General features: G+C 48.3%; 1 protein-coding gene across 6 annotated transcripts in view; it reads left to right on the top strand.

Moving 5' to 3' along the window:
* Positions 1-15,522, top strand: part of lrsam1 (leucine rich repeat and sterile alpha motif containing 1) — a 112,627-nt gene extending 97,105 nt beyond the window's left edge. For 3 of the 6 annotated variants that reach the window (XM_038782632.1, XM_038782631.1, XM_038782628.1), the window contains 6 exons: positions 1,224-1,322; positions 1,811-1,942; positions 3,257-3,326; positions 6,126-6,283; positions 8,910-9,064; positions 12,650-15,522. In XM_038782632.1, the coding sequence (XP_038638560.1) occupies positions 1,224-1,322; positions 1,811-1,942; positions 3,257-3,326; positions 6,126-6,283; positions 8,910-9,035 (585 nt within the window). In that variant the 3' untranslated portion in view covers positions 9,036-9,064; positions 12,650-15,522. Of the gene's footprint in view, positions 1-1,223; positions 1,323-1,810; positions 1,943-3,256; positions 3,327-6,125; positions 6,284-8,909; positions 9,100-12,649 lie in introns of all 6 variants that reach the window. The other 3 variants (XR_005458558.1, XR_005458557.1, XM_038782630.1) reach the window with 3 other exon arrangements.
* The last annotated feature ends 652 nt before the right edge of the window (positions 15,523-16,174 follow it).

Raw genomic sequence — 16,174 nt, 5'->3', positions numbered from 1 at the left:
AACTATCCAGCAGCTCCAGCAATGTTTGGAGAGAAGAGTTCAAGGTTTCAAAACTGAAAGATTAATGAGTGGTGAACCGGTCTGAAGCAAAAGCAGGAGTGAGGCAAAAGGGAATAAGAGAAGCGGGAAGGTCTGTGAGGGATTGGAAAGCAGGAGAGATGGTGCAAGGCTTTCTAGGCTTGGTAATGGGACCATCAAGAAACACAAGGTGGGTGTAGAGGTGGTGCAGGTGTTTACAGAACGTTCAAGAGCATATGGATGATATTAGTTACACTATTTCATATATTTGGCACAGTGCAAAACATTCATGCCTCATTGAAACTGCACCAGTGAGGAAAAGCTGGCATAACGGAAGGCAACCCTCTACAGTACCTCAATGACACGTGTCCCAGGCCCCTCCGTCTATTCAAGCTGTGTGGTTAAGGAACTCTGTGGCACATGTTATTAAAGTAGTTATTCCAAGCCCACCCTTTTGGTAATTTTACAGAGGGTGTGGAACAAGTGATCTAACTGTGCGGCTTTTTGGGGACAGACAGACCATTGCCCTCCATCTGAATGGGACAATCTGCTCACAGCTTGACTGACACAGCAGATATGGAATATGTGCAGTGCTGTCGTTCAGAGTGACTTTGTGAGGAGACATTCACTGTAAAAGATACCATCCCTGTTGATATTTGCATATACATGGGAGGGTTTGGGGTGGATTCTCCCAGTGGGGTGGGGGGGGTTTGGGCTGGCTGTGGATTCTCGGGGGATTGGAGGGGGGGGGGGGGGGGGGGGGGTTGCGGTGGAGAGAGGATGTTTGGCGAGGAGTCTCTTTGTGTGGGAGGGGTGGGGGGGAGCGGCAGTGTTGTAATGTTCTGGATTTGGGGTGGATTCTCCCGGGGGAGTTTGGGATGTATTGGGTTTGGGGTGGATTCTCCCGGGGGAGTTTGGGATGTTTTGGGTTTGGAGTGGATTCTCCCGGGAGAGTTTGGGATGTTTTGGGTTTGGGGTGGATTCTCTGGGGGGAGGCAGGGGGTTGGGATGTTCTGGGTTTGGGGTGAATTCTCCCGGGGGAGTTTGGGATGTTTTGGGTTTGGAGTGGATTCTCTGAGGTGGGGGGAGCAGGGGGTTGGGATGTTTTGGGTTTGGAGTGGATTCTCCCAGAGAGTTCAGGATGTTCTGGACTGGGCTGGATGTTGTACCCAATCGGTCGGTGAGTTATGTTTTGTTTTCTTCAGACGGAACTCGAAATGAAACACGAGACCAATCAGGAGAATTACTGGTTGATTCAGTATCAGCGTTTGATGGATCAGAAACCTTTGTCTCTCCGAGCGAGGGTATGTTGTTGACGCACATCCATTTCTTTCTCTAGCATACGCTAATCTGAATGAAGAACTTTCACTGAATAATTATTTTACTGTGTTAATCCAACCTGTTACATCTGTTAGTGGATCAACCGGATAAAAACTTTGTTCCCACTCCCTATTCACGTTTTAAAAAGCAGTTTGGGTCGTCATGTAAGAATATAACTGGACTGTAGATTCTTTAACAGAAAGCTGCCCGTATTCTGACACCAGCTGGTGCTAACATGCTAACTTTTGCAGTGCGTTTGCGTCAAGTCTGGAAATGTTCGGCAGGGACTTGGAAAGCAGATAACAGCCAATATCTGCTCCTGTCTCCAGCAACTCTTGGAAGCAGTTCTCCGTTTGCTGCCTGTCCACTGCCCACCCTCACACTTTGTGCCTGTTTATTGTTCCCTCTGCCTGACCACATACAATATTGCAGTCAAACCACTCATCTCTTGAACTTCTTTTGTCCTGTGCAGGAAGAAGGTGTGGAGAAGGCCCTGGTGGATCTGTTGGCTGAGCTCTCAGCAGATCAGTACCTGCCCCTATTTGCCCACCATCAGGTCACCCTAAAGATGCTGCCTTACATGACTGTAGAGGACCTCCGACAGGTAAAGGGAGTGTGCCTTTAAATAAGGGGGCATCACCCGTGGTTTGGGGAATCGGTGTGTGAGGTTTGCCTCATTCTAGCTAATGTGCTAAATTCATGTGAATGGCCTGGACTAACGCCCTCCCATTAACCTAATTGACAATTGATCTAATGAAGACTCTTCCCCCCCCCCCCCCCCCCCCCCCCAGTCCCAGTCCGAAAGAGGAGCTCAGGCTGAGGTTCTGCACCTGGGAATGTTGCTCTAGAATACTGATATTGACAGCATGGTTAATTTCCTTGTATCTCAGTTTTCCCAGCTAACTGGTGCCAGCCTGGTGTGGGTGGGGAAGCTGGCTGTGGTTGACGTGTCTCATGCGTTGTTGCAATTTAGCCAAGAAATTTCTAATCTCCGGGGCTGATTATCGGGGCTTTGAGAACTTGCATTAGTGAGCGGCAGGACCACAGCACGGAAAACAGTCAGAGATTTAAAAGCTGTGCCCCTTTCCCCTGCCACCCCCTTTGAGGAGCAAATTTCTACCATCAATCCCCGCGATGTAACGGGTATCCCATTAAAGGAGCGTCATTCCCAGCAAGGAGGTTATGCCAGGACGTGTTTGAAAAGACTGGAGAAGCTGGGATTATTCTCCTGTGAGCAACAGTGGTTAAGGAGAGATTTAATAGATGTGTTTAAAAACATGTGGAGTAAATAGGGAGGGAATATTGCTAGTGAATGCAGGATTAGTAACCGTAAGACAAAGGTTTAATTGGCCAGGGTTGAAAGGTGGTAGATTATTTATTTCTGCAGCCAGTTGTTCTCTGGTTGCATTGCCTGAAAACGCGACCGATTTAACGGGAACTGTAAAGGGAATTGAAAATGTTTTGGGGCCTATCAGCAGCGGGTTGGGATGAATTAGATTGTTCTTTCAACGAGCCAGCACACACAGGAAGGTCCAATTAGCCTTCTCACGTGCTGTGTGACTAATACCATGACACGTAGGTATGTTTCACACGGAGGCATCTTTGACTGCGTGAGTGAAGAGATATTTGGCCCGTCCATACTTGGGTGAGAGGGAGGGTAGGTCATCTGTGGGTACCTCCAGAATCACCAGCTGCTCGAGACAGAGCCGGCTGGTGTTACCCCTCTGAAGAGAGAGGTTATCTCTGAAGAAGCAAAAGCTCTCCTCGGCATCTCTCCGCGGCGGAGATTGCAAGGAGCAGGGATGGGGGCGGTGTATATGTCCAGTTGGGTGCAGAACACTGTTCTGGGATGTACGAGTGGAGGGTTGTCTGAACCTGGATGAATTGCCGTTTGAAGATGCCTTTTTCATGCCCACAGATTGGAGTCAAGGAGAGCAGATTGCAGCGTGCGATACTCCGCCGTGTCCAAGAGGGTCTGCCTGAGGAAGGTAACTGCAGAAGAGATGGTCAGTCTCTCTCTCTGACGCTTCGCAGTTCAAGGAAGCATTTGCAAATGGTGTTAGCAGGGGCCTGCATGGAGCCCAAGAGGTTACTTTGGAACAGCTCGAGTCAGTCTGTTTGGTTTGGGGAAGTCCAATGGGTCAATGATCCCTTGGTATGTGACACGCAGCAAGGAGAGGTTTCTCCCTCATGTCCGGAACAACAAATCCATCAACCACATCAGTGGAACAGCTAACTCAATCATTATCACATTTCTGTTTGTGAGACCTAACTGTGCAAACAGTACATTACAAATAAGACCTGAATTGATGTAGTACCTTTCGCAGTTTCAGGATGTCCCAAAGTGCTTTCCAGTCCATGATGTGCTTCTAAAATGGGGTCGTTGTTGTAATGAGGGGGGCAGCATGGTGGCACAGTGGTTAGCATTGCTGCCTACGGCGCTGAGGACCCGGGTTCGAATCCCGGCCCTGGGTCACTGTCCGTGTGGAGTTTGCACGTTTTCCCTGTGTCTGCGTGGGTTTCACCCCCACAACCCAAAGATGTGCACGTTAGGTGGATTGGCCAGACTGAATTGCCCCTTAATTAAAACAAAAAAATTGTTGTAATGAGGGATAAACTTTAGAAAAAAAGTTTAATTGATATTACAGTGTTGGGACGGTCTTGTAAGTTTATATATCAGTGCAGAACCTTTCTCTCTCACCTTCCCATCCCCTCTCTCGCTCGCCTTCCCGCCCCCTCTCTATCGCTCGCCTTCCCGCCCCCCTCTCGCTCGCCTTCCCGCCCCCTCTCTATCGCTCGCCTTCCCGCCCCCCTCTCGCTCGCCTACCTGCCCACCACCTCTCACTCGCCTTCCCCCCTCTCGCTCACCTCCCCCGCCCCCTCTCTCGCCTTTCTGACCCCCCCTCTCTCGCTCCCCTTCCCATCCCCTCTCGCTCGCCTACCCGCGCTCTCTCGCTTGTTTTCCCGCCTCCCCCTCTCACTCGCCTTCCCGCCCCCTCTCTCTCGCTCGTCTTCCCGCCCCCCTCTCTCTCGCCTTCCCGCCCTCTCTCGCCTTCCCGCCCTCTCTCGCTCGCTTTCCCGCCATCTCTCTCACTCGCCATCCCCCCCTCTCACTCGCCTTCCCGCCCCCTCTCTCTCGCTCGTCTTCCAGCCCCCCTCTCTCTCGCCTTCCCGCCCTCTCTCACCTTCCCGCCCTCTCTCGCTCGCTTTCCCGCCATCTCTCTCACTCGCCATCCCCCCCTCTCGCTCGTCTTCCCGCTCCCCTCTCTCTCGCCTTCCCGCCCTCTCTCACCTTCCCGCCCTCTCTCGCTCGCCTTCCCACCATCCCTCTCACTCGCCATCCCCCCCTCGCTCGCCTTCCTGCCCCCACTCTCTCGCTCGTCTTCCAGCCCCCCTCTCTCTCGCCTTCCCGCCCTCTCTCGCCTTCCCGCCCTCTCTCGCTCGCTTTCCCGCCATCTCTCTCAGTCGCCATCCCCCCCTCTCTCTCGCCTTCCCGCCCTCTCTCACTTTCCCGCCCTCTCTCGCTCGCCTTCCCGCCATCCCTCTCACTCGCCATCCCCCCCTCTCTCGCTCGCCTTCCCGCCCCTCTCTCGCTTGCCTTCACGCCCCCTCTCTCGCTCGCCTTCTCAACCCCCCAGCTACCGCTCGCCTTACGCCCTCCCTCTCTCGCTTGCCTACCTGCCCCCTCTCTTGCTCGCCTTCCCGCACCCCCCCTCGCTCACCTGCCTGTCCCCTCTCTCGCTCGCCTTCCTGCCCCCCTCATTCGCCTTCCCGCCCCCCTCATTCGCCTTCCCCGCCCCCCTCATTCGCCTTCCCGCCCCCCTCTCTGGCCTTTCCCGCCCCCCCCCTGCTCACTCGCCTTTCCGCCCCCCCCCTGCTCACTCGCCTTTCCGACCCCCCCATCCCTCGCTCGCCTTCCCGCCCCTCTCTCTCTCTCGCCTTCCCGCCCTCTTTCCCTCGCCTTCCCGCCCCCCCTCTCTCGCTCGCCTTCCTGCCCCCCTCTCTCTTCCTGCCCCCCCTCTCTCGCCTTCCCGCCCCCCTGCTCACTCGCCTTTCCGACCCCCCTCCCCTCGCTCGCCTTCCCGCCCCCTCTCTCGCTCCTTCCCGCCCTCTCTCGCCTTCCCTCCCCCCCTCTCGCTCGTCTTTCTGCCCTCTCTCTATCTCTCTCCTTCCACCACCTCTCGCTCGCCTTCCCGCTCCCTCTCTTGCTCGCCTTTCCGTACCCTCCTTCGCTCGCCTTTCCGCCACCCCCCCTCGCTCGCCCTTTCCGTACCCTCCTTCACTCGCCTTCCCGCCCCCCCCCTCGCTCGCCTTCCCGTTGTGTCTCTCGCCTTCCCGTTGTCTCTCTCGCTTGCCTTCGCGCCCTCTCTCTCGCTCGCCTTCCCACCCCCTCGCTCACCTTCCTGCCCTCTCTCTCGCCTTCCCGTCCTCTCTCTCACCTACCTGCCCTCTTCTCTCACCTACCTGCCCCCTCTCTCTCGCTCGCCTTCCCACGCCCCCCCCCCCCCACTCTCTCACCCCCTCTTACTTGGTAGGACTGAGGATAGAGTAAATCAAGCATAGATCTATCCTCAAGTTTCCCATGGTCCTCCAGTCGTGATCGGTACCCGTGGGGTGGGGGGGGGGGCTCTGGACCAGGCAGGTGGCCGAACAGCAGCACTGCCCTAGCAGGTGAAATCAGCTCCTGACCAGATGGGAGTGAGTCAGGTGGGGTGGGAGGAGGGGAGGGTGCGATGGCACCATTCCTGATGTAACCACCAACTTGTAATTTGTCTCTTGGTTTGTAGATCGGAGATTCAGCCCAACGAAAGAAGCTGCTGCCGACATGGGTGAGGCACAACCCAGTGCCCCTGCAGAGAGTGAAGCAGGGCCCTCCAGCCCAGCTGTGCCAGTTTCTGAGGATGTGCTGGTTCAATCAGAATGTGTTGTCTGTTTGGAGCGGGAGGTAAGGCCACCGGCAGTGATTGAAAAGGTTCTCTTTCGGGCAGTTATTTACACATCTCATCTTTGTGTCCTGAGTGATGTGTGTCTGGCTGTATTTATGTAGCACTTGGTAAAACAATCCAAGCAAAATTACAAAATGAAAATCGCTTATTGTCACGAGTAGGCTTCAATGAAGTTACTGTGAAAAGCCCCTAGTCGCCACATTCCGGCACCTGTTCGGGGAGGCTGGTACGGGAATTGAACCCGCGCTGCTGACCTTGTTCTGCATTACAAGCCAGCTGTTTAGCCCACTGTGCTAAGCCAGCCCATTACATGACAAAACTGACACAGCCAAAGAAGGAGGTAATAGGACAACTAATCAAGAGTTTGGTCAAAGAGGCAGGTTTTTAAGGAGCATCTTGAAGAAGGAATGATCGAGGTTTACGGAGAAAATTCCAGACCATCAATGGGGGAAGCGAGAGCAGTGAGGGATGTACAAGAAGATCCAAGGTGGAGAGACGCAGAGCTCAGCAAGTTCCAGGGTGGTGAAGGTTACAGACCTGGGGTGAGGCCACAGACAGAGTTGCCCATTTTCTGACTGACACCAAGTGTCGTTCAGCCATCACCCCTGTTATCGCTGATTACAGCAGCTCCTCATTCAGCATTGTCTGGATTTTAAGTACTTGCCAATGTTTTCAAATCCCTCTCTGGCCTTGCCCCTTACTATCTCTAATCTTCTCCAGCTCCTCAGATTTCTGTGCCCCTCAAGTTCTGACCTCTTGAGGATCCCAGTTTTAATTGCTCCACCATTGATGGTCATGGCTTCAGTTACCTTGTCCGTAAGCTCCTTGGAACTTCTCTATCTCTTTCTCCCCTCCTTTCCAGCAATGCCAAAATCTACCTCTTTCATTTTTTAAAAATAAATTTAGAGTAGCCAATTGTTTATTCTCCAATTAGGGGGCAATTAAGCGTGGCCAATCCACCTAACCAGCACATCTTTGGGTTGTGGGGGTGAAACCCATGCAGACATGGGGAGAATGAGCAAACTCCACAAGGACAGTGACCCGGGGCCGGTATCGAACCTGGGACCTCAGCACCGCAGTCCCAGTGCTAACCACTGCGCCACATGCCGCCCCACTACCTCTTTCATTTACCCTAATACTTCCACGTGAGGCTCAGTATCAAATTCTGTTTGATATTGCTTCTGTAAAGTGGCTTCGGATGTTGAACTATGTTAAGGATGCTGTATTAATGCAAATTGTTGTGATGGAAAAATGACCAGCAATGTCAAAAGATGGGATTCTGCTTGGAATACCCAGGCCACCCAGGTGGGGCTTAGCAGTCAGATAAGGGTGATACTTTCGGGATGCTTCCCTCTTGCGTTCCACCAGAATCAATGAGTTCGATTCGGAATAAAGAACTTGATTGTCCGCCATTTACCAATCTGGGCCACGGTTTTTCACAGGTAGAACCTACACCTCTGTATAAAGACAGCATCGACCTGACATCCCACAGCACCATCAGTTCCATTTTCCAAGCTCTGCCTCCCTTCTCCTCAGTGCTGCCGGTGTGATCCACACTCTGATGATGTTGCACAGGGTTTGGCGATCGGTGGCGATACATTCTTCAGTCACCTCTGTATGGAGCCAGATCTCAGAACTGCAGGGATTGGACCTAACCCAATCTGGACAGTTACAGTCATCGCATGAGAATAATTTGCATGCTTGGCAAACAATGTCCTGTCCCCAAAGCTTCAAAAGACTTGTCTGATCCCTGTAAACTGTCCTGTTTAAAATTTAAATTGCTTTTTAACACGAGGCTGTGGAATGCATGATCCGAGTTGATGATTGGAGCACCATTTAATAATAGATTAGTCGGTTGAAAGAAAAAGATGGACATGGGAACCATGTGGCACTGCCGTTTGTCCAGCAAATGCCAACACAGATTGGTTACCAATTGGAAGGAAGGTTTGTGTGTTCATTCAGCAGTTTCTGATCTTTTAAAAGTAAATTTAGAGTGCCCAATTCATTTTTTCCAATTCAGGGGCAATTTTAGCGTGGCCAATCCACCTAGCCTGCACATCTTTGGGTTGTGGGGGCCAAACCCACGCAAACACAGGGAGAATGTGCAAACTGCACACAGACAGTGACCCAGAGCCAGGTTTGAACCAGGGACCTCGGCGCCGTGAGGCAACAGGGCTAACCCACTGCACCACCGTGCTGCCCTCAGTTTCTGATTTTTAACATTGACTTTTTTTTCACGTTTTTGGGATGTGAGTATTGCTGGCAATGCCAGCGTTTGTTGCCTATTCCTTCAGAAGGTGGTGGTGAGACTTTTCCTTAACTGTTGAAGTCCATGTGGAGCAGGAGCACCCACAGTGCTGTTAGGGAGGGAGTTCCAGGATTTTGACCCGGTGACAGTGAAGGATGGTGTGTGGCTGGGGGGGGGGTACTTGCAGGTTGTGGTTTTCCCATACATTTGCTGCCCTCGTGCTTCTAGGTGGTAGAGGTCATGGTTTGGAAGATGCTGCCCTGCATCCTGAAGATGGTGCACACAGTACAGTGTTCCAGTAGAAGGGTTAAAAAGGTGCAGAATGGGATGTCAGGCGGGGAAAGTGTTGACATGCTCTCGTTTTTTTTTTCCCCCAGAGTCAGATGATCTTCCTACCCTGCGGTCATGTTTGCTGCTGTCAGACGTGTGGGACGGAACTGCATACTTGCCCCCTCTGCCGGAAAGTCATCGAACAAAAGATCCGCATGTATCGTACATCATGAGTTACAACCTGCTCCTGCTCCTGTCCAATGTACGTCTGCTTCAGAATGTTTGCAGTCACCAGGGGTGAGAAAGGCCTCAAGTGAGAAGCAATGATTGGAATCGCCTGTTCATTTTTTTTTTTTAATTTAGTGTCCCAATTCACTTTTTCCAATTCAGGGGCAATTTAGCGTGGCTAATCCACCTACTCTGCACATTTTTGGGTTGTGGGGGCGAAACCCACGCAAACACGGGGTGAATGTGAAAACTCCACACGGACAGTGACCCAGAGCCGGGATCGAACCTGGGACCTCAGCATTGTGAGGCAACAGGGCTAACCCACTGCGCCACTGTGCTGCCCAGATCGTCTGTTCATTATATGAAAGGTCATTGACCTGAAGCTCCAAGTCTGTTTCTCTCCCAGATGCTACCTGACCTGAGTATTTCCAGCCGTTTTTGTTTGTATTCCTTCTCATTGTATGAATTCCACCAACAGGAACAGTTCCTCTCTGGCCACTCTAACCCGACCCGTATGATTTTGAATCCCTCTATAAAATCTCCTCACAACCTTCTGTTCTCCAAGAAAAAGTGTCCCAACTTCTTCTATCTATTTATGCAACTGAAGTTCCTCATCCCAGGAACCATTCCCGTGAATCTTTTCTCAGCTCTCTTCAATACCTTCACACCCTCCCTAAAGTGCAGTGCCTGAGGCTGAGTCGATGTTTTCTACTGGTTCAATATAACCTTATTTTTGTCCTCTACGCCCCTATTAATAAAGCCAAGTATATTGTCTGCTTTATTGACTACTGTCCTACCAATTTCTATACTTTGTTCGCATATACTCCCCAGGTCCCTCGGCTCTTTGATTTGTGTCTGCATTCTTCCTACCAAAAGTGAATCACTTCTCTCTATTAAATCCCATCTGCCACTTGTCCACCCATTCCACCAACCTATCTGTGTCCTTTTGAACATAGAACACACAGTGTAGAAGGAAGCCATTCGGCCTATCGTGTCTGCACCGACCCACTTAAGCCCTCACTTCCACCCTATCCCAATAACCCCTCCTAACTTTTTGGTCACTATGGGTAATTTATCATGGCCAATCCACCTAACCTGCATGTCTTTGGACTGTGGAGGAAACCGGAGCACCCGGAGGAAACCCACACAGGCATGGGTAGAACATGCAGACAGTGACCCAGCAGGGAATTGAACCTGGGACCTTGGTGCTGTGAAACCACAGTGCTATCCACTTGTGCTACCATTCTGCACTATCTTCCTCATCAGCAAATTGTGCATCAAAATCTAGGTCATTATTAGCAGGGGCCAAACACTGACCCTGGGGAACTCAACTTTCAACCTTCCTCCAGTTTTTGGACTGGTTCAAAAACTAACCTTACACCACACTGTTTCCTGTCACTCAGCCAATTTTGTATCCATACTGCTACTATCCCTTTTATTCCATGAGACTGTTGTGTGGCATGTGCACCACATCAACAGCATTACCCTCATTAACCTTCTTTGTTACCTCATCAAAAAACTCAAGCAAGTTAGTCAAATACAATTTGCCCTTAACAAGTCCATGCCAGCTTTCTTTAATTAGCCCACATTTTCCCAAGTGGCTATTAATTTTGTCCATGTTATTGTTTCTGGAAGCGTCCATACCTCTGAAGCAAAACTAACTGGCCTACAGTTCCTGAGGTTATCGTTACACCTTTTTCTGCTTTATCTTAATGTCTATCTCTTTCTTTATCCAGGATCTGGATTTGTTTACCCTACTTCTTTCCTTCACGAGAACATACCTTGACTGCACACAAACCTCTTCTTCTTTAAAGACAGCCCATTATTCGCTTGCAGTACTACCTCATTTGAAGTTAGCTTTCCTTCAGTAAATTATCCTAACTCTGAATTGTCCCTTTTCCATACGCAACCTAAACCTTCCGACACCTCTACTGACCCAAGTCATTGCAAAGGTCCAAGTCTCCTTTCTCGACGGACTGGGAACAGACTGCTGTAGAACATTCTGCAGAATACACTCTAGGAACTCTTGCCCCTTGCTGCCCTTTATGCTGCTACTATCCCCATCCATATTCAGATAATTAAAATGTCCATTATAGCGACTCTATAATTCAGTGTTATGGGAGAGGTGTTTTCGGAACCCCAAAATGTATCATGGAGTTCAACCAACCCCCACCTTTAATGGATTGTTGCTTTTGAAGCACACGGCTTGTTCCCCAGGTGTAGTATTACAATTATGGACACATGGTTTTTAAAACAAAACAATGTTTATTCCATGAACTCAAATTAACCTTTTAAATAAACATTGGATCTCTTAACACCCCTTACTTCAAAGATAACCCCGAAAAAAATACACTACCCAATCCTGCAAACTTCCTTTACACATCCAAAAGACTTAACAAATCCTTCAAACAGAAGCACATTAGATTTATATTCAATACTGAGACCTTTTTACAATTCCGATTTCACCAAAGGATTAAGAGATAGTCCTTCATGCTAGAGATCACCAGCAATGCAGCTCACAGCCAGACCCAAGCTTTCTTCAAACTGAAACTAAAACACCCAAAAAGCAGAAGTGAGCTCAGCTCCACCCACTCTCTGACATCGCTATTTTCTTAAAGGTACATTGCTTAAACATCCATTTCTTAAAGACACTCTCGCATGACATTCAGCACTCTGCTGTAATTTCTGGCAAATTTTACATGTTTCCATGAGTTGGTGGCCTATAGATCATGAGCAATCTAATTGCACCCTTTTAGTTCCTAAGTGGCTTTGTGTGTTGAGTCATAAGGCTCCAACTGGGAAATTGCATCCATTTCTGGGCACTGCACTTTGGAAGGACCTGCAGGCTTTGGAGAGAGTACCAAAGAGATGTACTGAAATAGTTGCAGGGATGAGGGACAGCAGTTTCCTGAATAAATTGGAGAAGCTGGGGTTCCCCTTAAGAGCGGGTGAGGCAAAGAGGAGATTTGATAGGGGTTTAAAATCATAAATGATTTGGATAGAGTAAATAGAGAGAAACTGGTTCCAGTACCTGAACAGTCGATAATAAGGGAGCATAGGTTTAAGGAAAAGTGGAAACGTTTTCTGTCACAGAAGGAGGCCATTTGTCTCACTGTGTCCCTTGCATCTAAGGAGTTATGCAGCCTAATTCTTTGTTCCAGCTCTTTGTCCGTAATCGTGTTGATCGCGGTATCTCAAGTGCACATCTAAGTATTTTTTAAATGCATTGCAAGTAGGTCTCTGCCTCTACTGCTCTTTCAGTCCCCATGTGACTGTTAACGGAGCCAAACAAGCTGAGCAAAAAGCTTCTTTACGTAAATTATTATTTAGTATTTGGACTGCCTAAAATGTTGATGGAAACCGATTCAGTTTCCTTTTGAAGGCTGCTTTGAATAAATATTTGAAGTTAGAAACATTTGCAAGGATGTGAGGAGTGAAATGAACTGAATTGCTCTTTGATAAAACCAACATAGATTTGATGGACCGATTGACTTCCTTCTGCACTGTTTTATTCTGATTCTGTGGTGTGCTGTCTCGTCCAGCCTCCACTGTCAGGACTCTGTACTTTTGTTAGGTTTTTTTCCCGATTCGTCAATTGTTAACCTTTTGTGTCTCATAGATCTGTGCGCAACCTCATCCACTTCATCACAGCCTGCTGGTGCCTTATTCGTCCTCTTTCTCCGGCCCTGTTCCGCTACACAGATGACTAGATTTAGGTGGGGAAGCCATATCGAGCAGCCACCAGGCTGGTTGGCTTGAGGTGATCCTCGTGGACAGGTGAACCTGGTTCGTCCTGATGCGTGTTGGCAGTAAATGTTGGTGTCACACTGCCGTGAGATAGCATTGTGCTGTAACTGGATTCATCACTGGCTCCTGGAGTAGGCGACGAGCAGAAAACTGGAAAATTAAGACTTTTGTTTTCTTGCTGCTGCATGTTTGTGCTCTCGCCCTGGGAGATATGTCGGAATGTCACCTGGCATTGGTGCAACGATTCTGCAGAGAACCCAAGGGGATGTACAGTCAGTTTGTGCCCATCTCATTTTCCATCCCTTCCAAACCATCCGTATCATCCAGTTGTTTGGTACTTTGCAGAAAAGAAGTGAAGCAGGATCTTATGAATCATCGAATGGTCACAGCACAGAGGGCCATTCACCCCTTGTGTCCATGCTGGCTCTCTTAACTAAGATTCATCTAAGTCTTGTTCCCCTGCCTTTCCCCGTAGCTCTATAAATCATTTCTCTTCCGATAAATCATCCTATTCTCTCCTGAATTGATTCTGCCTCCACCACACACTCCGGCAGCTCATTCCGGATCCTAGCTATTAAAAAGTGTGTCCCTTTGGTTCTTAAATTGGTGTCATCTCCTCCTGGTCTGGCCCCTCCGCCAATGGGAACAGTTTCTCCCTGTCTTACTATTCCCACCCACCCCATCCATGATTTTGAACACCTCTCAAATCTTCCCTCGGGAAAATAGATCCAAATTCATCAATTTATCCACATAACTGAAGCCTCTCATCTTCTGAACATTCTCTGAAATTGTTTCTGCACCTTCTCCCGTGCCTTCACATTGTTCCTGAACTGGGCTGCCCAGCTTTGGACGCAGTGCTTCAGTTGAGGTTGAACCAGTTTTTTTATAAAGGCTCACCATAACTTCTTTGCTTTTGTACTCCCTGCTTCTGTTTACAAAGCCCAAGATCCCATATGCCTTATTAGCTACTATCTGTGATAACTTCCGACAATTTGTGCGCCGCCAGGTTCCTCTGCTCCTCCTGTATTCATGTAAGATTGTGTACTTTATATTGCCTTTCCAAATGCCTCACTTCAAATTTCCCCACATCGAATTTCACTCATTCCACCACCTGTCCATGTCCTTTTGACGTTCATCATTATCCTCCTCACAGTTCCCAATGCTTTCTGGTTTTGTGCCATTTGCAAATTTTGAAATTACGCCCTGCACACCTAAATCCAGGTCATTAATATTGATTGAGAAAAGCAGCGATCCTAATGCTGATCTCGGGGAAATCCTACTATATGCGCCTTGTCCCAGTCCCCCAAAAAAAACAACCATTCACCACTACTGTGTTTCCTGTCACTCAGTCAACTTTGTATCTGTGCTTCCACTGTCCCTTTTATTTTTTTGGGCTCTGCTGATGAGCCTGTTATGTGGCACTTTATTGAATGCCTTTTTGGGAAGTCCATTTACACCACATGGACCACACTACCCTCATCAACCCTCTCTCTTACCTCATCAAATATATGCTGGCTTCCCTTAATTAATTAACATTTGTCCAAGTGGCTGTTAATTTTAATCAGAAATTATCACTAAGGGCTTTCCCATCACCAATGACTGGCCTGTAGTTTCTGTGCTTATCTTCAGATCTTGCTTGTTTATTTGACTGATGCTACAAGAGCAGCAGTGGGGCCCGTGCTCAATGTTTATAATGTGTTGCAATTTTATGTGAAAAAGTCAAACAATTTCATTTATTTTTTTAAAAAGAAATTTAACCAATTAGAGGTTTTGTGCAATATATTGAATTGTAGCCTTCCAGTCCTGTTCATAGTGTAACTACTCTGTGTATGAGAATTTGTTGCATGTGTGTTAATGGCAAATATAGATGTATGATGTCAGTTTTGACACTTGCTGTAAAATTATGTTAAAGCTAATTTTTTCTTACTTGTTTCTCTTCGTCCTCAGTGACCATGCATCACCCACCAGGGGAGTTGGCAGTGGAACTGTCTCTCTTCCCCGAACAGCTCCCGATAAAATACTTCTACCTGTTGGGAAAGTGAGCTCCTGAAGCTACTGGGAGGGGTGACCCCCGTTAAAGGTGATCTCCCCAAACCACTGCTGCTTTTCCGCCGTAGTCTGCGTCCATCGAGGTACAGTTCTGGCAGTAACTATGCTGCACATTCAACCTTGTCCCATCGGACACTGTGGAGGTCTTATTACTCATGGAGTCACTTTTCTTTGTACTTCTCCCACTGTATTGCTGTAACCTCGGAAGAACCTGATTTACTTGTGGCACTGGGGTTGTAACCTTGTTACCAAGTGGGAGATGCCCCAAGGAAATGGTCCTCTCACAGGTGTTAATGCTCCTTGCTACAAAGTCTTCCACATATTCTTCCTTTTCTCACCTTCCTTTGGTGTTCCTGAATTTAAGGGCTTTTATATAACCCACGATTGATGTTACTTGACCACTGCACCGTCAGTGGTATCCTGCATTAAAGGCTTTCTTAATAATTTTTCTCCCATGATCAGAAACTGCATGTTGCATTAAACTCAATACAAGAATGTAAAGCATGTTTTTTTTTAAGTTACAGATTTTTTAATTTATTGAATCTTTCTTTCAGGATGTATGTACTGGCTTAGGTGCTGTTAATGAATGTCTTTCTCTAAGCCATGAATTCCAATATTCAAGGATTGTATACACATTAAAATTGGTGAACTTTATGGAAATTCTTTGTCACAATAAAGGCCATAAATGAAAGCATACACTAGGCTGTTGGATTCTGGTGTGTGAATTGCGCTCGGCTGGATTTGCTGCATTTTCTTGATCTTGGCCTAGTTTCCTGGAACATTGACGATTGCTCTGCATTTAATCTCATAGTTACCATCGGTAACTGTCCACATAAAAGTACTAAAGGGGATGGAAGAATCAAGTTTGGGTAAGACTGATAAGCTGGCTATTCACTTCTGTACAGAAGACTGTCACCAGGGTAATAGAGATTGACAGACTAATGCAAGAGTGAGATTTGAATACTTTTTATTTGGTGTTGGGTTAATAACTAGCCAGAGGATAGTTGTAAGTGGACAGTTTGTTTTTATATAAAAAAGACTTGTATTAATATCATGCTAATATCAGGCCATCCCAAGATGCTTTACAGTCAATGAAATGATGTTGTCGGAATCTTTGGGTTGTGGGGGGCAGCACGGTGGCGCAGTGGGTTAGCCCTGATGCCTTATGGCGCCGAGGTCCCAGGTTCGATCCCGTCTCTGGGTCACTGTCCGTGTGGAGTTTGCACATTCTCCCCATGTTTGCGTGGGTTTCACTCCCACAACCCAAAGATGTGTAGGGTAGGTGGATTGGCCACGCTAAATTGACCCTTAATTGGAAAAAATGAATTGGGTACTCTAAAAAAAATGT

This window comes from Scyliorhinus canicula, chromosome 21 (genome assembly GCF_902713615.1).
Source record: "Scyliorhinus canicula chromosome 21, sScyCan1.1, whole genome shotgun sequence".
In the NCBI taxonomy this organism is placed as follows: domain Eukaryota; kingdom Metazoa; phylum Chordata; class Chondrichthyes; order Carcharhiniformes; family Scyliorhinidae; genus Scyliorhinus; species Scyliorhinus canicula.
The sequence above is the reverse complement of the archived record's forward strand: the minus strand, read 5'-3'. Positions and strand labels throughout refer to the sequence as shown.